Source organism: Cryphonectria parasitica (assembly GCF_011745365.1).
Source record: "Cryphonectria parasitica EP155 unplaced genomic scaffold M406scaffold_1, whole genome shotgun sequence".
Taxonomy (NCBI): Eukaryota; Fungi; Ascomycota; class Sordariomycetes; order Diaporthales; family Cryphonectriaceae; genus Cryphonectria; species Cryphonectria parasitica.
The window spans coordinates 2213291-2233627 of record NW_024468909.1 but is presented as its reverse complement, the minus strand read 5'-3'; the positions used below and the strand labels follow the sequence as shown (position 1 = coordinate 2233627).

The following is a 20337-nucleotide window of genomic DNA, read 5'->3' as shown; positions in this document are numbered from 1 at the left end:
CGACCGTATTTGACCATATGGGAATATCTGATGATGTCTTGGTTGGTGTCAAGTACGTGATACGAGGACGATGATCTGCTCTGCACACACGCACACACAAGACGTCAACAACACGATGTATGTAAGCTGGTGCCGAAATCTTATGCTTCGTTTTACATATATTGGTGTCACAACGACACTGGCGTCTCGTCAGAAAATACGCCTGTCTCCCAGACAGCCAAGAACCCTTCCTTCCTCTCGTCATCGCTGAACAGGCCATTCCATCCCCTCCAGACTTTCCTAAGCCTCACCATCATGTCTCCCCCACCGGCCCCCTTGCCATCCTCCTTATCAAAGAAAGTCCTGAGCATCGGCTCGATACTCTCGAAGCCCACAATGTAGCGCGGGACTTCACCTTCTCTGCCGTTCTTGTTGCTCTTTGGCGGCCACATCTCCTCCGCCAGAAACCCCACACCCCAGTCCTCGCTCTGCCCAAAGTCCTGGTAGAACCGCTTCGTCTCGTCCATGTATGCCTCCCGCTCCTCGCTCCGTGGCGCCGTATGGAGCGGCGGCTCGCAGGTGAGAGCTCTGGCCCGGAGGGACGGGTAGACGAGGTGTGATCGCCAGGGGGTGGCGTGGCATGGCGTCAGGAACAAGGCAAAGAGCTCATCCGTCGCCTCGTCAAGGGGGGTGGGCGGCGGTACAGGGTGTGCCGCGTGGAGCGTCAGCCGGTCAGGGTGGATGCGCTCGTACTCGTGCCGGAGGAAGTGCATTACCGAGATGGGCGCGGCGGCGTGGAAGAGGGAGAGGTAGGCCGCGATGACGAGGTTGACAAAGATGAGGCCGGCGAGGAGGGCTGTCTTGGCCTGGGACGGTTGGCGGCCGGGGGGCGCGGAGAAGAGGCTGGCGAACGAGGGCGCCGCAAGGATGTGGAGGACTGGAAGGAGGGGCAGGATGAAGCGGACTTCCTTGTGAGAGATGAGAGACAGGGTTGTGATGGTGGTGATGACGATGAGGGCGAGGGTCTTGAGCGTGTTGGACTGCAGGGCCGTTGCTTCTGGGTTGGCTGAGGTGGTGGACCTGTACAGGCCGATGAGTGCGAACGGCAGGAAAGTCATTGTGAGCTGCGTGATGCCCTGCGATAGGTAGTAGTGCCAGTCCATCTCGCCATAGAACACGGCGAGGTCCTGCGAGAGGTTGAACTGGAGAAAGTGATAGGGCGGAAACGTCCATTCGCCGAAATACAGACGGTCAGACAGGGCAGACAAGAGCAGGGCGGCACTGCCGCAGAGTACTGCCTCTCGGACGAGAACAAACAGGATCCTGGGGGTGATGGGACTCTTGCCCCGGAGCATAGGCCGGGCCAGCGCTGTAAACACCACGGTCGCCCATATGAAGACGTTGGTAGGCCTGAGAAGGACAGCAAGAGCAGCCAGGCAGAGGGACACACGAAGACTACACTCCCTATTAGCACATGCAAACACCTACGTATAAAGATGCCCTTCTGCGAGATTATGAAAAAAATTACCTGCTGAGGCGCTCTCTCCTCGCCGGGATGCCGCCATAGGTCTCGGACACATCACCCAGAAGATCCCAAGGCCAAAATCTCAGCGCTGTGACTGTCAGGGTCATCTCGAGAGAATTCGAGAAAGTCCTAGCGGTGCAGTACCACTGCCAGGGGTTGAGCACTGTGATACACAGCTGGGATGGGCTATTAGTAAAAAGCGAGATGTGGTCGATAGGGGAGCAGGGTCCCATACCGCTGACCATGCAGACCTGCTGCCTTGGCCATATACTCTCTCTGCCAACTTCCAGGTGTAAAAGTCTCCCACCACAGCTAGACAGGCCTGTACCAGTTTAGGCAGGACGGTCAAGAGGGATGCTCTGAGAGAGGGAGCACATGGCAGCACAGCAGTGATCTTGTCTGCAGCGGCGTACGCAGCAGCGAAGAGAGCTGGGTGGAGAGAGGACCGTAAATGGTATTTCCATTCCTACTTGAGCTGGTCAGCCAATTTTATGATGTTCGTTTCCCTTCTAACTTGAAAACTATAGGTGTGCCTCTACCCATGTTATCCATGCACCGCTGTTTGGCCCAAATGCCAGACTCCAAGCTGGTTCGAGAGCCTGAAAGTATTCGTCCGGCTGGAAAAAGGTGTGACCAGTGCAGAGCGCATTCACCAGACGGATGATGAGGAGGCCAATGAGCACATGTTGTGATTGGAGCCAGAGCCCATGTTGAGAATGTGTTGGCTGACGGGCTTCATGGGTAGACATCGTCAAGAAGCGAACAGCTTCATAAGTCAAGGAGTGTTTTCAGTTATCCCATGCGACAGACGATATCTATAGGCGAAAATGCTGGCCTCACTGTTTTGGGGGTTGAAGGTTTAGGTGTATGTGTGTAGCTTGGGTTAGGTACTATGGCAGGTGGTACGTATAGTGAGTGAGTGCTCTAGGAATAGCTTGTTGAGCCTCACTAAGGTTGCCCAGCTGCACCAGTAACCATGGTGTCCCCCTGAAAATGCGCCGGGCGCTGTGATTGGCCTGTAGCATCGATTGTAATTGAGGACGAACGATTGGTTCTGGCGCTCACAGGGGGTCGCCCGCTGCATCGTGGGGGGTGGGATTGCCCCTCCATCCCGCTATCGGACCCTGAAACTTGAGGGAGGGGTGGGTGGTACAAACGTTCCAACCTTCCCCTGGTGTAGGTTGATCTATCAATTACACCGAGTATTTTCCAGACAAGGTACAGCTCAGCAGGCTTAGCAAAAGGCTGAAAGTGGTTTATGCTATTAGGTGGTGTAATCAAATCTGACATGTACTTGACCAATTCGTTCACGATTTGACCGCCACAAGACGGACGACTCAGCAAGGATCATCTGGTGCACCCCCATAACAAGAAGAGTGAGTGACAAGAGTAGTAGAGACGATATTCATTATTCATAGCGCCGGCTTGCTTCGGCACGCAGCTGTGGGCGCATACTATCTTGTGACCCTGAACGACCCAGGCACGGCTTAGAAGTCGATCAAATGACCGGTCGCCGGCAGTACTACTGTTCCAACACACCGTTCACGGTTATACTTGCACTTAGGGGTATAGCCTTGACGTAAAATCGTGCGTTTGAGAAGGATTTCATATGGGGCATTATTTTTCTCTCTAGACTTTGACTTTTTGCTTTCACCTTCTTTCTTGTTCGAATTGGGATCTTGGGACCAGCTCGTACAGCACTATTAGTAGTGGTATCCATGTTCGTTCCCCCCTTCCCTGTCTTCCTTCCCTCTTGTGTGCATTCTTTATAGTTCCTGCCTCCCCTTCTTTAGCACCTTCCCCTTCCCGTGAGATTTCTTTCTCACCTCCAGGTTTCTCGCGCGTCTCCTCTTACAGTGTCTTGACATACTACAGATACACGTCAGACGAGGAAACAGGAATTCTGCTCTTCTAGGCAAAAATACAAAAAGAGAGAAGAAAGAAAGAAAGAGAAAGAGAGAGAGAGAGAGAGAGAGAGAGAGACAGGGCCTGTTACGACTTTGACACAGTCCTCAACCCCGACCTCGCTGTCGTCCTGGACTCACTCTTCCTCCCTCCACCAGCCAAACGTTCAACCGCACCACAGCCACAATCGAGTAGCCAAGATGGCGCCTCACGCAGACAAGGACGTCAATGGCGTTGCCGCCAACGACGCCTCCCGCTACCACGCTTCCTCGACCAAGGCCGCCATCGCCGCCGAAAATGAGTTTGCCGCCCATAACTACCACCCCCTCCCCGTCGTCTTTGCGCGCGCCGAGGGCGTCAACGTCTGGGACCCCGAGGGCAAGCAGTACCTCGACTTCCTGTCCGCCTACAGCGCCGTCAACCAGGGTCACTGCCACCCGGAGCTGATCAAGGCCCTCACTGCCCAGGCCGGCCGCCTGACCCTCTCGTCCCGCGCCTTCCACAACGATGTGTTCCCCGTCTGGGCCGAGAAGGTCAAGAACATGTTTGGGTACGATATGGTGCTGCCCATGAACACGGGTGCCGAGGCTGTCGAGACTGCCATCAAGATCGCGCGCAAGTGGGCATACAAGGTCAAGAAGGTCCCCGAGGGAAAAGCCCTGGTGTTTTCGGCCCTCGAGAACTTTCACGGAAGGACGGTGAGTGCTGCTTGCGGCTGAGCAGCACCTTTTGTTTGCGTCAGAGCTTGCCCCAGAAGAAAGAGAAATACACACAGAGAAAATAAGCAGAAGACGTTGGGATCTAACAACCGCGGCCGCTATTCTAGATGACGGCCATCTCGCTGTCCACTGATCCCGAGTCACGAGATAACTACGGCCCCTACGTTCCCAACATCGGCGCTACCTCCCCTTCCACCGGCAAGGCTATTCGGTATAACCATATCGCCGATCTCGAGGAGGTCTTCGAGGCCCACGGCAAGGAAACCGCGGCTTTCATCGTCGAGCCCATCCAGGGTGAGGCGGGTGTCGTCGTGCCGGACGAGGACTACCTCGGCAAGGTGTCGGCCCTGTGCAAGAAGCACAACGTGCTGTTCATCTGCGACGAGATCCAGACGGGCATCGGCCGCACAGGCAAGATGCTCTGCCACCAGTGGGCCGGCATCAAGCCTGACCTCGTGACCCTTGGCAAGGCCATCTCGGGTGGCATGTACCCTGTCTCGGTGAGTAATTTGACCGTTTTCCTCGCGCTGCAAAGGAACCGAAACTCCTTCCGCATCTACACGTGTACACAAACTTTGTTGGGGAAGGAAAAACAAAGTCCTGAGGCTGACTTTGGTTCTACAAGTGTGTGTTGGCCGACAAGGATGTTATGCTGGTGATTGAGCCCGGGACGCACGGCAGCACGTACGGTGGAAACCCCCTGGGATGCGCCGTCTCGCTTCGCGCGCTCGAGCTCATCGAGGAGGAGGACCTGACAGCCAAGGCTGAGAAGCTGGGCAGCATCTTCCGCGAGGGTGTGGTCTCGTTTGGCTCGCCAATCGTCCAGAAGGTTCGGGGCAAGGGTCTCCTGAACGCTGTGGTCATTGATGAGTCTGCAGCCAATGGCAGGTCTGCCTGGGATCTTTGCATTTTGTTGAAAGAGAAGGGCCTTTTGGTGAGTTTCAGCATCCCCGGATTCTGCCTACCTCTTGTTTGCTGGCTGCATTCACATGGGGGAGGCGAGATCGCTTTGCTCGAACGGCCCCCTTCACCGCCTGTCCTGCAGGTACCGCCCAGCGGCGCTCTGGCGAGACCCCGGACCCCCCCCCCCCTTTTCTCCCTAGCGACGGACAGCAAAGCAATGTGGAGACTAACACGGAACAGGCGAAACCGACGCACGGGAACATCATCCGATTTGCGCCCCCTCTGGTCATCACGGAAGCGGAATTGCGCAAGGCGCTGGGCATTATCGGCGAGGCCCTGAAGGAGCTGCCGAACGCGAAGCATGCCGAACATTAGACTGGACTGCTGTCGCTGAAAGGGAGCCGCGGTCAGCCACATGGCTGGGGGGCCCGTTCATCCTCGTGACTCGCCGGTACCGTCATGGTGCAGGCTCGTTGAATGACCGGGGAGGGGCAGGCCAGCGACAGAAAGTCTAGAAGTCGTTTACCGCTTCGCCTGCTGATGGGAAGGATGTAAGAGGTGGATCTTAGAACGGGCTTGAGAGTCCGGGGAAAAAAACATGATCTTTCTCAGCAGCGAGGATGGAAACGAACAAGGCTGCTGTCCCGCGGCTCTGGGGCCAGGGTCCCCTCAAGAAGGGGAAGGGGGGCTGGTCCGAGACAGACAAAACCATGGGCATGGAGTTTTGTTGAATGGACAGCAGACAAAGAGAGCATGACGCCACTTGACCTAGTACAAATCAACCCATGCTGACAGCCAAGATTTTGATGCTGGCCTGCTGGGTTGGTTCGGCTGATTGGTCTGGAGATGATTTGTTGCATCATCATCATCATCATGATCAAGAAGATATATAGCCTCGGGCAGCCGAGATCGAAGTATGCATAGACTCCCCCGGAGAACTTACAGGGGGGCAATGAAATACATATGATATCACACAAAGTTGCACATGAGAGCAGATCTCCGTCGTGAAAGGAATCGCCTACCAACCACCCTGCTTTTTTCTGGTTCCTCGGCCACGCACGAACCTGAACGCGCCACCAGCCTAGCCCTTCGTCTTCTGGAGATGGGCGGGGATAGAGAGTCGTGTGAAACGACCCCAGCACACCGTTGCAACAAGCATGCATTCGGGTGGCCCAGCCAGGCAGAAGAGACAAAACATGCAAAGGACAAAGGAAAGGAAGCTCACAACAGAGCCTCACCCTCCTCCCCCCCCGCACGATAAAACTTGTCGTCTATTCCTGCTTGACGTTCGTGACACATCACCGGGATACCAAAACGGGATAGGCAGAGACAGAGCCCCCTGCATTCATGGATAACGACAGGAGCTTTCGTCTTGGTTGGGTTCTTGTGCCGGCACGGCACAGCACAGGCTGCAACAAAGTAGAATAAGTATGTTCCCACTCCCCGCCAAGTACGCAATGATCCAATCAGTTCTCGAAAAAGGTGAGCTTTCTTCAAGGGAGAGTTTGTGCACTTTTTAGACAAGGGTTCTCTATTCGTCCAGAATCGGCAATGCAGCATGTGTTTACGCGGCCGCCCGGGCCCGGCTTGTTAAGAGAGAAAGAAGCGTGCATGATGCAGATAGCCTATGTTTGTGTGGGTGTGGCCGCATTCCCGCGTGCTGATTTGCGTATCTCACTGTCGTTTTGGAGAGGAATGAGGGGGAAAGGACAAGGTAGGTAGGCCAGCGGCGCTACTGTCCTGATCTGGTGGGTTGCGTGTGGTGTTGCTGCTCTGTGCCGGAGCTACGACAACATGGGAGGTGGCAGGCAGCACCTGATCAATGATCCGGGGGGCCAGCGCGTCTTACAGTCGATGAGATAGGACTACATGGACCGTGGGACCGTGGGACGTGCTTGTGTTGCTGCTAACTCTCCAGGTCGAGTGTCAAAGCTCAGGTCCAGGCTCGGGCTCAGGCTCGGGCGGTACTTGACGGATGGTACGTGAGAGCCTGTCGTGAGTGGTCTGGCTGAGTGATGCCCGTTGCTGCGGTCGTGGAAGAGGGTCTGTCCAAGGTGAGTTGATGGTTGACGAAGTCTTGTCGCCTGTGGTGGAACCTTGTGCAGTTGGAGTGCACATGTATGCCGACTCCACCAGTGGATACAGTACATACCATGTACTATAGTATAAGTATCCATCGTAGTACGGTAGCCCATAGGACCAGGGTATAGTGGAAGGTCCCTACATACTACAGTAGTACGTTCCATCCCAGAGCCCAGACGTCCTTCTCTTGTCCCTCTGCTGGGGGAGGAAAGCAGAAGAAGAAATGACTCAAGGCCTGCCTGCACTAGAGCAAGCATTCAAGGGCATTGTCATCATATTGTAGAGTCACGTCTGGCTTCTGACTCGGACGAGGGCCTTGGAGAATTTAACATGGGCTGGCTGATTAGACGTTCGTGAATTTGAGTGTTGGGCGTGTCTGGTTCACTTTCGCCCGGTGAGTTCAGCCTCGTTCTAGGATATAATACGCAGCGCTTCGAGACAGCATTAGGGACGCTACGTACCGGGCCAGGGGGAGGTTGACTAGTGGTCTGAACGAATACTCAGCCGCTGTGGCCCCTTGGGGAGCTGCAGGAGAAACGAACTCCTCCCAAGAAGCAGGGACTGAGACACCCAGATGCCGATATCATGCAGGCGCAACCATGGTGTGGGTCTTGTTTGTGTGGTGCTGCTCTTCTCACACTTTCTTCTTTCCCCCGGTGATGGATGGCTGGCTCAGCAAATGGGTGTTGTTGCTGAAGCCCACCGAGCCTGAACCAATAAGGGTGGAGCAGGTTTTGCCGCCGCAAAGGTGTCATGCAGGACAAGGACAGCTCAGTCAGAGAACCGCCACCAAGCTGTATGGATTGAGGTCTAGGGAACAGGGTGTAGTGTGCGTGCGTGTGCGTGTGCGTGTGTGCGGTAGGCATGACGAAGGAAGAAAAGAAAAAGGAGAGGGCTTATGTTTGAGACATTGGCTCATTGGGGTTCGATCGCTGACTGTCTTTTGACTGCACGACGACAAACCTCTTCTTTCTTCTGCTGAATTTTGGCAAGTGGTGTGGAATGACTGTGTTGCGCATCGCTATTAGTAAATCCGTAACTTCTGTTGTTGCGTATGTTGTAGTTGCTGGAGGAAGCGATGGTCCGCTATCGTTATCGATGTCACCTAAGGCGTCCTTTCCCTCTACTGTTTTGGAGGCGATAAGCCCGGGTTGGAGCTTGGCAGAGTGAGGAAGGAGGTTGGGTTACCCTGCACCGCATCGATCCCGGATCGCCATGTCACAGGATGTACTATGTATATGTACCGTTGTGGTGGTAGGCTGGCCATGGTTGTACCGCAGGCCTGTCCCCAAGACGATCGCAGAGATAGTGCATCCTCACACGCACACACCACGCTAGAGACCAGGCAAAGCGTCTCGAGTGGATTGCGTGGAGAGGACGTGTTGTTAGCCAGGCAATCCTCTCCCCGGGTCTGGGCCTGGGAAAGGATAGTGCGGCCCCCTCCCTCCCCTGCTTCGTGTGAAGACTGGTAGTGCAGCGTTGTGAAGGGAACACTGGAGCATGCATCGAGAGCTGTCCTTTGAAACTATCTATAGCCTGCAGCCGAGTGGGACCAGGCAATGAGCAGGCCGTTTACGGCATCGCCAATACCTGAGTACCAAAGTTATTTTAAGTTTGGTGGAAGGAGGACCCTGAGATGCACATGGTCCTTTTGTGCGGTGTGTACAAGTCAACCGTAACACCATAGTACAGGCTCGACACATGTGTGCAGACCATAGTACAGCACTTAAAAAAAAAAAAGAGTGGGATGGTGTTATCCTCATCTGAGGACCCAGTGGTACACCAGCCGGTGGCCCCGATCGTACAGAGCAATGCTGTTATGGGATCTTCCGGGATCGCCCACTGGTTGGCCATGAAAGAAATATTCACAGTAGTGTGGTGACAGCATATCGAGAGTGGGTTTCTGGATTAGATTGATGCGCACGGCTCAAAGTTGAGTCATGGCTGCTCCCGGGGGACCTTCTTGTCACTTCGTATCATTCTAATCTGCGTGTTTGCTGGTGGATGGATGGATGTTGGTGGACATGGGGGGGAAAGGCTCCGTTATCGCAGACGAGGCGCGTTGTTATCGCAATGCAAGGCGCAGCGCGACATTCGAGGCCAATGGCTTTCTAGATTGATTCATCCATCGCCCATTGTCACTAAACTTTGTCAAAGAGACGGAATTAGCTTTGTGGTCTGAGGTTCATCTTTTTTAATAGACGGGTTGCATACTAATTTTTTTACTTTTAAAAAACAGTCAACGATCCACAAAGAAAAACACGAATGTGCCATTGTGCTGGAAATGTTAGAAAAGAACATGTCTCTGTTCAACATAGTATTACAGTAAGTGCGCTACAGCATGGCACATCCGTAACACATGAAAAGACCACCATTGGTAAAAAGGTCCAAGAACCCAGGAAACAAATGCCGTCTGACCCGAATTGCAGCACCAGCCCATTCTGTCCCATATATATGCAAGACGGTGAGAGGGCGATCCAATAAACACACTGACGGCTTTTGCTCAGGGCTCTGCTCTGTACAGTATTGCTCGTCACCCAGCTTGCCTAGCCTGCCCATGGTGTGTTGCGGGCTAGAGTGGTTGCAGCTCGCTCCCGCACCCTTTTCCACTTCTGGAGTGGAGCTTAGGGGTCTGACGGGAATCATAGCCACGGACTTATCGCAAGGGTCGTCTTGACAAGTCGTCATGCATACTTAGTACTTGACTATGTACCGAGCACGTATCACGTCTTATCTGGTCCCAGCCTGCCTGTGCTGGCCTTGTTCCGTCTTGTCTCTACTTGGCCCACCAACAAACGACTGAATACTGTACAGGTGAGAGCTTGGTAGTAGCAGATTCGTGCGATAACTGATCAAATCCTCTTGGGTTCTCGGCGCTGCGTATGCATGCGGGCGCCTGCGATCTGGTTATGTGGAGAGAAGGAAAGAGACAGAGGGAGAGGGAGAGCCAGCCAAACAGCACCAATAACGGTCACGTCAACATTGGTTCCTGACATGTAATTCAGACTAGGCTCCTCTCCCCACATGGAAGCGGCCGTCGTGACTTTCCGGGTTGATTTCGTGTTTTTGTTGCTTTGACGTCGCCACGAGGTCGCGCTGGCAGCAGACGCTACGGCAGGCTGGCCAGCTGACCATGTGCTGTGAGGTGAACCGGTAACGTACTATAGTAGAATTGGGCTTGTGGAAAGGCGCAGTTCCAGGCCAGGCTAGGGAACCCCCCTCCCCCCGTGGATGGACCTGGGGCTGCTCAAGGTGAGCGCTGCACAGGGGGTTGCTCCCAGTCCAATTGAGTGCTGGCGGCATTGGCCATCTCCCGTTTCGATCGCATCACGAGTCCTAGGTCACCCACCTCCCATCCTCACTCATACAACCCGATCGCATCCCCCCCCCCCAAACCAAATGTGTACCTGTGTGACTCTCTCCTTCACTTTCTCTCTGATCGTCTCTTTGTTTCTCTCTCTCTCGCGCGTTCATCTGTAATCCCTATTCTATCTAACGACCCTTGAGTGCCTACTGGGTTCTCTTTTACTTTTTTCCTTCTGTTTTTCCCCCTTCTTTTCTTTCCCTTCCTGATCTGGGCTTTCGTCAATCTGCCAAGCCTATTCCGTGCTGACTAGTCGACATCATCCATCCTGCTACTGCCACCATAAGTAGTACCTCTGCTCCCGTACTCGACGTCCTCCCGTCGTCTGTGACTAATCGACTTCGATGATCCATCCTGCCCCCTTGTACCCTCTCACTCTCTATCTCGCTCCCAACGACTCCTCTCTCTTGTCTTTTCTCTTTACCTGTCCCCCATCGTATTTGTCTTCCCCTCCATTCATCTAGAGCATCGCTCTCCCCGACTGACTGACACTTGACTGTCTGTCGGGACCACATTTCTAAAGATTTGCACTTGGGTCTGGCTGGGCCTTATACCTGAGCACTCGTTATCTTCCTACCCGAGTCACGCTGAGTTGATCTCAGTAGCTCACAAGCACAGATAAGAGAGAGGTTACCTCACCACATCGCCTGACTTCCAAGAGCCTCCTGCAGACCTACACTCCTCACTCACACAACCACCTTACCTCAACACAAAGCCCACAACAGCTGTGCTCAGTCACGCCTGCCACACGTACGGCACATCTGCAACTCGAGCAGGGCAACACAAGACCATCCAACCAGCGGCACCGCCTACACCGTTCAGGACCTGGGGTCAGTCATAGGACCCTGTCGCACGCCGCAGCCGCCCCCGGCAACAAAGCAGCAACAGCAGCCGCTGAGCGCCTCTGAGCGCCACTTGACCCTCCACTACTTCTACCACCGTCATCGTTGAACTTCGCGGCTCGCCTTGACCGTCTGGCTGGTGGTCACATCACAACGCCCTGCCTTACAGTAACCTACAGGTGACCCCCTCCCCCTGCCTGTGTCGGTACTCCGAGCCGTTGTCGTGTCCTGCCAAGGCCTGCCTACGACGATCGCGACCAGCAGGCTTCACATCCAGCAAGACCCCCCCCCCTGGTCGCTAACTAGGGCCCCTGTCTGTTGAACCCCCAGCCTGCTGCAGCGCTCCAACAAGGTACGCATCCACCAATGCACCCCATCCCCATGCAATGCCCACACCCCATGCTTTTGGCTCCATCACGGTTGCGCACTCAAGCACTCCGAGGTCACTCACCTCCCATCTCGACGAGCATCATTGCGCCGCGTCGAATCGGATCCCTTGCCTGCCGTTGCCCTGACTTGACCCATCATCTCAAACCTCCTGGACTCCCAACACCATCGGGACGCCATCACTTTCTCTTCACTCTCGCTTCTTTTCTTCTTCTAACCGTCTTCCCTTTTGTCTTCTTTAGGGCGCACTTCTTCTTTCCTAGAAACAGGATCCACCACCCAGCAGCCAACTTCGTCTCTCAACCTTACACCACCAGCAGCCCTACCCCCTTCATGCGTACATGACGCCAACGACAGAACTAGTCGATTCCTACTATCTGTGAGCCCGCGGGCTGCATCAACACAGCTGCCTTCCTGTCCCTCGCCAGCCCTCACAGGAAGACATGGCTTCACAATCCTCGACTCCGGGGCGGTCCCGCCTTTCCAACGATGCCATGGATCAATGGAGTGTCGGTGTTAAGATCGGGAAGGGCAGCTTTGCCACTGTGTATTCGGGCACTTACAAGGTCAGCTTCCTTTGCTCTAATCTCCCATGCACTATCCTGAGCACAACGTACGTCCATGTCTTGGGCGCCTTCGCCTTCTCTCTGCGTCTCTCTTCCTAAGAGAGGTTCCTAAGAGAGGGAGAGAACGAGAGAGAGAAGAGGGGGGGGGGGGGGTGGTTGAGAACGAAGTGCGCCTGGTTTCGACTCAAAACACACCTCATGCACGCCTTCACACCGTCTTCGTTTGCCTGCCACAGACTGACATCCTCTTGTCCGTGCAGAAAACCGGAGCCTTTGTCGCCATCAAATCCGTCGAACTTGGGAAGCTGAAGGGCAAGGTGAAGGAGAACCTCTACACCGAGATTAAGATCCTCGAGACCCTTCGGCACCCTCACATCGTCGCCCTACATGAATGTGTCGAGACTCCCTCGCACATCCACCTTATGATGGAATACTGTGAACTCGGCGACCTGTCGCTATTTATCAAGAAGAGGGAGTTTTTCCCAGAACATCCAGCCACCAAGGACATGGCAAGGAAATACCCAGGGGTTCCAAACGGCGGTCTGAACGAGGTCATAATACGCCATTTTCTCAAGCAGCTGGCAAGCGCTCTTGAGTTCCTCCGTGGGAAGAACCTGATCCACCGCGACATCAAACCCCAGAACTTGCTCCTGCTTCCATCACCTGTCTGGCGAGAACAGGAGAAGCACAAGCCGCTCATTCTCAGCGCCAGCAACGACAGCCTCATCCCGGCCGCCGGGTTGCGGTCGCTACCTATGCTGAAGCTCGCAGACTTCGGTTTTGCACGTGTGCTGCCATCCACCTCGCTCGCTGAGACCCTCTGCGGTTCCCCACTCTATATGGCCCCGGAGATCCTGCGTTACGAACGTTACGATGCCAAGGCTGACCTGTGGTCTATGGGGACGGTTCTGTACGAGATGGCGGCAGGGCGAGCTCCATTCAGGGCTACTAATCATGTCGAACTTCTCCGCAAGATAGAAGCAGGAGGTGATGTGATCAAATTCCCCAGGGAGACCGTCCTCTCAGTCGAGATGAAATCTCTCATCCGCGCGCTCCTCAAGAGAAGTCCTGTGGAGCGCATCAGCTTTGAGGCTTTCTTCACCCATGACATCGTCACAGGTCAGATACCAGGACTCGTCGAGGAAGACTTGCCCCGGCCGGCACAGCCTAGAAGGTCACATGAGTCCATCACGGCCTCCAGGACCAGTGAGTCAGATTCACTCGGTCGAAAGTCATCACTGCGGCGCTATGGCACGGATCGAGACCCCAGCGGCGGCGAGACGGTCTCGTCTCCCGTGGATCCTGTCGAGAGGCCATACAGGCGGTCCCCCCTGTCTACCCCTACAGAGACCGAGAAACAGCTAGGTCACTATTCACCCAGGCTCAGCTACTCTCCGCGCCAGGAGGTGGGACAAGGCTTGGGTATACGTCGTCCACAACCTGTGCCATCCACTTCAGCTCCGGCACGCCCGACGATGTACGAAACTCGCCGGCGTGGGCAGTCAAACGCGTCGGCCCACACAGTCGCTCGCGACGGTGCCCCTTCGGGATCCACTGCAGAACAGCAGGGCAGCCGAAGCGGGAGAAACCCGAATGAGCACGAGAAGGCGGAGCAGGAAATCGCTTTCGAGCGTGACTATGTCGTGGTCGACAAGAACCAAGTGGCGGTCAACGCTCTGGCTGACGAGTTGGCTGCTAATGGGCGCATGACCTCGCTTGCGCAAGGTCAGTCTCCTCAGACTGGACAAATGGTGCGGCGGATTACGACCCAGGGTGCTCCCGACTCCATTACGGGTGCCGTGGCACCTTCGCCGTCCCGAGCTGTGCAGATTGCGCAGGGTAGACGGCCAAATGTTCACGAGCGCAAGTCCTCGCTGAGTGTCAGCCCAGGCTCTGCCACCAAATACATCTCCAGGGCCATCCAGGAGACGAGCCTCCGTCTCCTGGGCATCAAAAACCCGCCCCTTCTTGGTAAAGGTGCATCTCCGCCTCAGTTGTACAATCCCTTCCCGGCTTACCCCACCCCATCGGCACCTGTGAACCTGATAGGTGATGGAAAGCAGACCGCACCATATGACGAGGACGCCCGTGTTGCTCAGTGCATCGAGGAGATCGCATCGCGAAGCGACGTTGTCTACGGATTTGCCGAAGTCAAGTACAAGCAGCTTGTGCCCCTGGCCCCATCTATGGACCATGGACTGGGCGGCGTGCCGGCCGACGGACCAGCTTCTAATGTCGAGGATGGACTGACTCCGGATGCCGTCGTTTCGTTGTCAGAAGAGGCGCTTGTGCTGTATGTCAAGGCCCTGTCGCTTCTTGCCAAATCTATGGATGTGGCGAGCTTGTGGTGGTCGAGAAGGACACGCTCCGAGGCATCTGGTGGTCACGCATCATCGGCTCGTGATTCTGGTAATACGCAGAACCTCACGCCTAGGATCAACGCCGTCGTGCAGTGGGTTCGCTCACGGTTCAACGAGGTCCTGGAGAAGGCTGAGGTGGTACGTCTGAAGCTTATTGATGCACAGGCAAACCTGCCGGAGGAACATCCCAGCCACCCCAGCAACCATTCGACAGAGGCCGGGAATACAGGCGGATCAGCCGTCGATGGCGTCGTCATCACCCCAGGCATCAGTGCAGAAAAGCTCATGTACGACCGGGCCGTGGAGATGAGCCGCAAGGCAGCGATCGACGAGATATCGAATGAAGATCTTGTAGGCTGTGAGATCTCGTACGTCACAGCCATCTGTATGCTCGAGGCTGTCCTGGACAGCGACGAGGACCTACCTAAGAGGCGGGTCTCGGGACCTTCTAAGGAGGAGCGCGCGACCCCGCGGGAGGACACGTCAGAGATAAACGCCGACGACCAGCAAGCTATCAGAAAACGTGAGTTGTCTTGATGGAAACCCACGAAGATAGACAGAGAGAGGTAGAGAAGTCCGCATCTGCTAACATCAAACAGTGATAGGTATGATTACCGGTCGACTGACCACGGTCAGGCGCAAGCTGCGCATGATTGCAAGCGCAACGAAGCAACAGCAACAGACACAGACTATCGCCCGACGTCGCAGTGGTGACGGAACGCCGAGGAGCTTGTCTTCTCAGGCCTCATAAGAAGAGCATCATCATTCATGATTTGACGAAATTGCATCGATGCATATTACGACAGGGTGTTTTTTGGCCTGGCCGACTTGACCTACAATGACAGAAACCAGTCCTGCGGGAGAGAGGTCACGTCACTGCTGCGCCCTGATTTCTCTCTTCACGCCCTCGCATGTTTGATTTTATGGGGAAGGGGCAGCTCATTAAACGGTGTTTACGGCTTCTTTTCCTTTTCTTTCTCTTTCTGGTTTGATTCATTACAGATTGTTACTTCGTAATTGCTTTCATCTTGAAACACGGGCTTTTTCTCTTTCTCTTATCGTCATGACAAAGGTTCACGCGGGTCTCGGGCGTGACGGTGGTTGGATCGGCACTCATCGGTTTACAGGACAGCACGGTAGTTGGACTCGGATTTCCAGGCTTGTTTTTCTCTCTTCTTGTTTTTCTCATTGGGCGTTACTCACTGGTTTCCTTTTGCTTTGTGTGCCTTTCTTCTTTTCAGGGGACAAACTCGAGAATGGATCAGGTCCCAAGGCCAAACAAACAACATTTTTAGTATTTCTTCTTCTCAGCAAGGTTGATTCAGAGATGAAAGCATGGCCAGCGTTTGGGTGTCTTGACCATAATGCTGCTAGCAGGCAAGGACGCAAGTCTGCTGACGACGAGACGCAGGCTCAGGCTCATGAGTATCGTTGTTGTTGTCTAGGTCTATGGCCAAGGGTTGTGCATTCTTCCTTGGGGATACCTACTTTGAATACTTTATCCTGTATCCCTTGCAGTGGGTGTATAAATCAGAGACAATTACCTGGGGAAATCAAGGGCGTTCAGATCATGGAAGCATCACTTTAAGCCATCCTTGGCCAAATTCTCACATGGGTTGGACAGGTAGCGAGTGATGTATACCTGTCATATTCCGAATAGCAATCAGGTATCACCTGGTCAGGACCAGCAAACCAGCTTGCACAGCTGTAAGAGCAAAGCATGCTTGGTAATTACATGACCCCAATAATTTGTTCCAATTCACTTACTGAATGATAATGAAGTGACATTTGTATCTAGACCCCGTTGGCAAAAGCCTGACCTCCCATCTCCTTGTCAAAGGCAGCATACTTGTTCAGCCCACACACCTCAAAACACTCCCTCACACCACCCCTCACGTTCCCCTTCTCGTCCTTCCTCTCCGCCACCATGCCCGTGCTCCGAAGCTCCTTGGCCGTCTCCCGATAGGCAAGGATGGCGGCAGTCATGGAAAAACACGGCCAGATGACAATCCGGTAGCCCATCGCCCGCGCCTCCTCGGCCGAGACCAAGGGCGTCACGCCACCAGCGACCATGTTCAGCAGACACGGCGTCGGGGCCAGAGCGCGCACGCTGTCGCGCACCTGGTCCAGGGTGCGCATGCCCTCCAGGAACACAACGTCGGCGCCGGCCTGCACGGCCAGGCGGAGGCGGTGGAGGGCGGCTTCGTAGCCCAGGGACTGCAGGGCGTCGGTGCGGGCGATGAGGACGATGTCGTCGGCGGCGGCCTGGCGGGCGGCGTGGGCGGCGCGGATGCGGGCAGTGTAGGTGGTCTCGTCGACGAGCTCTTTGCCCATCAGGTGGCCGCAGCGCTTGGTCGTGGCTTGGTCTTCTATGTGGAGGGCTGCTACGCCGGCTTGGATGTAGCGCTCGACCTTTTTGGGTTGGGGTGGGGGGGGGGGAAACAAATCGGAAAATCAGCCTTTTGTTTGTTTGTTTGTTTGTTTGTTGGGGAAGTGGGGGAGGGGCAGGGAGAGACTATAGTTTAACGAAAATTGTAGGATCACTGGCTTACTGTCCTGGCGACCATGACGGGCCCGCCGTAGCCTGTGTCTGCGTCTGCGATGACGGGGACGTTACGGTCCAGGCTGGCGATCATGGCGGCGTTGCGGACCATGTCGTCGGCTGTTGCGATGCCGAGGTCGGGCATGCCTAGGACGGAGATGGCTGTGCCTGCACCGGTCTGTAGTCCCAGGTCAAAGGAAGAAGAAGAATTGAATTAGTACACGTTCGAGCTGTCATTTCTTGAGGCTGCTTGTTGTTGGAAGGAGACAATAACAACGATAACTTACCATGTACAGATTCTCGAACCCTTCGTCCAGGCATACTCTTGCAGAGAGACCGTCTTGCACGCCAGGGCACACAATCAGCTTGTTCTCGTCTGCGAGCTGGGCGCGGAGCTTGGCAGCTGCCTTGTTGACCATCTTGGGATAATATCTAGGAAAGAGGAGGGGGGGGGGGGGGATTGTGTGTGTATGTGTGTACAAGAGGGAGAGAGGAGAGGTGTTCGGGATTGGGGTACTGGGGTCCTGGGGCTGGTATGGATGGAAGAAAGAAAGAAAGAGCTGTTGCTGTTTATCTCCAAATGAGACTTGGACTCGACGGAGAATTATATCCTGGTGTGGTGTATATATGTATATATATGTGGACGTATGCGGGAATAGTATTAGTCCAAATCGGGCGAATGTGCAATACTTTTATGGTTACCCAACCGGGGCGAAAGCGGGCAAATTGTTGGTCTGGAAAAGACCTACTTCAAAATTGGTATCTGTTATAATTATTCATCTGCTCTTCCCTTCCTCCTAAAAGACTGATGAAGAATTTCTTGAGTGGCGACTTGCACGGCACCGGTTCGGCATCTCGCGGATTCGCGGTGTTTGGTGGAAAGCGGGCGCGGCCAGGTTTTTCTTTCTTTGTTGTCCCCTCTTAATGTGGGCTTTTTGATGTGCGGAGCCGGATCAAGACCCGTTTTGATGTATTTTATTACATGTATGCATAAGCACTCACTATATGGACCACCGTCATAGTACGGCAGGTACAGCAGCAACAGCAGCAACAGCAACAAGATTTACCCAGGTGGTTTAAGTATCTGTTGACATACAAGTCGGGCAATGAAGGTGACCGACAAGCGATATGTTTTTTGACGACCGGGCTAAACTATGCTCTATCTACGTGCAGTAAGTGGCAATGCATGGTTTCCCACCCGACAGCTCCAATTGATAAATCATTCTGTATTATTGCCCTATTTTCTGCACTTTGAGCAACAAGAATGACATGAAGGTGGTGATAGAGGAGGGTACCTCCTTGGATTGATGTAAGTACTCAAGCTACACTCAAAATACTTAGGTACTGTGTACTCAACCAACGACAGAGATACAGGCGTTACAGGGATTGAGAACACCCACCCGAGAACATTATCCTCGAACCGAGGAGAAGCTGTGGTTTGTTTACTCCTTCATTTGAGCGAAAATCACAGTACAGTTATATTCTTTTAATTTTGGAACAAATTTCAATTGGTCGAATGGTGTAGTGGCTTATCACGTGTCGTTCACAAGTTTATGTGAGCTCTCTCCGACAAGGTCCCCGGTTCGATCCCGGGTTCGATCACAGGTTATTTTGCATTTTTTGAGCAGCTTTTCACGGGTTGTCTGTCTGTCGCCCCATGATGAACAATTTTCTTGCAGAATAGTGGGTGGGGGAGGTGGGAGAGGTTTTTTGTGCTGGACGTCTACCAGGACTGACTGGGCCATGACGCTAATGCCGGTTAGGTCATGGGTAGGTACCAATGTTTTGTGAGTAGTAAGTACTGACGGAACTGACCTCTCTGCAAATGCAATTGACGTGAATGATTCTATTATATCTTCAGGTAAAGTTTCAGCAAGGGAAGAAAAAAGAGGGAAATAACGAACGGAAGTAAGAGACTGAATCAACATTTCAGTCTGGGAGGGAAGATACATCCAATAATCGAGTGAGGTGGTAGTTTCACGCGTGGACATGGACAGCAAGTACTGACGAGGTTTCAAAAACAGAAAGATTACAAGCGCTGACTTCTGGACATGCATATCTATAAGTTTGAAGATGGTGTCTTGGTATTATTGTGATAAGAATAATTCTTAATTTGCTGGTCATGCATCGTTAAGTTCAAGTCCGACTCCGTCTAGGCGGTCCGGTCGAGATCCCCCTTTTACCACCCATACTTGGTTATATACATGTACACCATACGAGGATGACACTGGGCCTGAGGTTTCGCCTTGAATATACCAACACGGCCCCCGCATATTAAATAATCATTACCCAGCTGCTTGTCTCTCTCCTGGACATAATAGCTGACTCTCGCCCAGTCGAGACCATATCACCGCCCGCCCCTGCTATGCACTCGTGATGATAGATGAGAGTAATGGTACAAACAGATTTTGGTTTCTGGTTTGCCGCCCTAACGAAAAAGAAAAGAAAATTCGAAACTTCGAGTAAAGAATTATCTTTAAATGACCTGCCCCAATGCGTCCCTGTGATTTGGACTCCGACTGCAAAAGAAAAGAAGAAAAAACGCTTTCGATCCAGGGGGTATCTCCTCAAAACAAAGGTTCAGAATGTATGGGATATTTCCCCGCCCCTCACTTTGCCTAGTATACAGGCAGCTGGTGCTGTGTCGCCCTGGGAGTAAGCCAGAGTGGCCAATGTACAAAAGAGGTGACGGAAGCCGGAGAGGGGGGGGGGGGGGAGAAAATGTAGACAATGACGTCGGTGACGTTAACGACCATGAATATCTTCGGGAGGTCAGGCAGCTCTGGAGGAGAGAAAAGAGGCCTAGTGTCGGTGAGGTGGCGGCGTCGGTGATGAATGTGGAGGTGACCGCAGTCCCTGAGGAGGAGCTGAGGACGGTAAACCAATATCTAAGTTCCGTTGTATGCGCAGGCCGATCGTCCCGGGTCATTCAGTCGTGAAGATGAGAAGAAAGTGTTCAGAGGCATTTTATATCTGCCTGATCTGTAGGGAAAAAAAGAAGAAGAAAGGTTGGGCGAGGTATGGTTGCATATGCTGGGCGGAGGAGAATGTCGAGGTAAGGATCCGTGTGGGTTCCAGACATGTTGTTTATTGACGTGGGGAGATCAAATGCGTGTGTGCGTGTGAGAAGCCAGTAGGCGAATTAGTAGCACTGGAGAGGTTA

At 53.9% G+C, this 20337-nt stretch overlaps 5 protein-coding genes and 1 non-coding gene across 6 annotated transcripts; 4 read left to right on the top strand and 2 right to left on the bottom strand.

Annotated features, from left to right (window-relative positions):
* Positions 1–128: 128 nt before the first annotated feature.
* Positions 129–2253, bottom strand: M406DRAFT_86843 (family 22 glycosyltransferase; the record flags this gene model as incomplete). The annotated part of the gene is made up of 4 exons (XM_040926090.1): positions 129–1434; positions 1508–1680; positions 1740–1970; positions 2044–2253. The coding sequence occupies 4 exons, from the start codon at positions 2251–2253 to the stop codon at positions 168–170; spliced, it is 1881 nt and encodes a 626-aa protein (XP_040781002.1). The 3' UTR covers positions 129–167.
* A 939-nt stretch (positions 2254–3192) lies between these two features.
* M406DRAFT_86840 (uncharacterized protein) lies at positions 3193–6006 on the top strand. The gene is made up of 5 exons (XM_040926089.1): positions 3193–3224; positions 3380–4107; positions 4236–4628; positions 4754–5062; positions 5272–6006. Exons 2-5 carry the CDS (start codon positions 3610–3612, stop codon positions 5404–5406), a joined length of 1335 nt encoding a protein of 444 aa, XP_040781001.1. The 5' UTR covers positions 3193–3224; positions 3380–3609; the 3' UTR covers positions 5407–6006.
* Positions 6007–12149: 6143 nt separating this feature from the next.
* Positions 12150–15383, top strand: M406DRAFT_66486 (uncharacterized protein; the record flags this gene model as incomplete). Its single annotated transcript, XM_040925001.1, has 4 exons — positions 12150–12272; positions 12533–14770; positions 14813–15155; positions 15232–15383. The coding sequence occupies 4 exons, from the start codon at positions 12150–12152 to the stop codon at positions 15381–15383; spliced, it is 2856 nt and encodes a 951-aa protein (XP_040781000.1).
* Positions 15384–16426: 1043 nt separating this feature from the next.
* M406DRAFT_246081 (Phosphoenolpyruvate/pyruvate domain-containing protein) lies at positions 16427–17593 on the bottom strand (the record flags this gene model as incomplete). The annotated part of the gene is made up of 3 exons (XM_040916386.1): positions 16427–17044; positions 17185–17352; positions 17462–17593. The coding sequence occupies 3 exons, from the start codon at positions 17591–17593 to the stop codon at positions 16427–16429; spliced, it is 918 nt and encodes a 305-aa protein (XP_040780999.1).
* A 1091-nt stretch (positions 17594–18684) lies between these two features.
* On the top strand, positions 18685–18776 carry M406DRAFT_t26. Its single transcript has one exon. It is a non-coding gene; the product is annotated as a tRNA-Val (tRNA).
* Positions 18777–19257: 481 nt separating this feature from the next.
* M406DRAFT_100672 (uncharacterized protein) lies at positions 19258–20178 on the top strand. The gene has a single exon (XM_040914920.1). It carries the CDS (start codon positions 19760–19762, stop codon positions 20111–20113), a length of 354 nt encoding a protein of 117 aa, XP_040780998.1. The 5' UTR covers positions 19258–19759; the 3' UTR covers positions 20114–20178.
* The last annotated feature ends 159 nt before the right edge of the window (positions 20179–20337 follow it).

Excerpts from the sequence above, each read along its gene's own strand:
- M406DRAFT_86840 (XM_040926089.1), top strand. The coding sequence starts at position 3,610 with ATGGCGCCTCACGCAGACAAGGACGTCAATGGCGTTGCCGCCAACGAC. Across the intron at positions 4,108-4,235 it reads AGAACTTTCACGGAAGGACG|ATGACGGCCATCTCGCTGTC; the intron begins GTGAGTGCTGCT and ends CCGCTATTCTAG. Across the intron at positions 4,629-4,753 it reads GTGGCATGTACCCTGTCTCG|TGTGTGTTGGCCGACAAGGA; the intron begins GTGAGTAATTTG and ends TGGTTCTACAAG.
- M406DRAFT_100672 (XM_040914920.1), top strand. The coding sequence starts at position 19,760 with ATGTATGGGATATTTCCCCGCCCCTCACTTTGCCTAGTATACAGGCAG.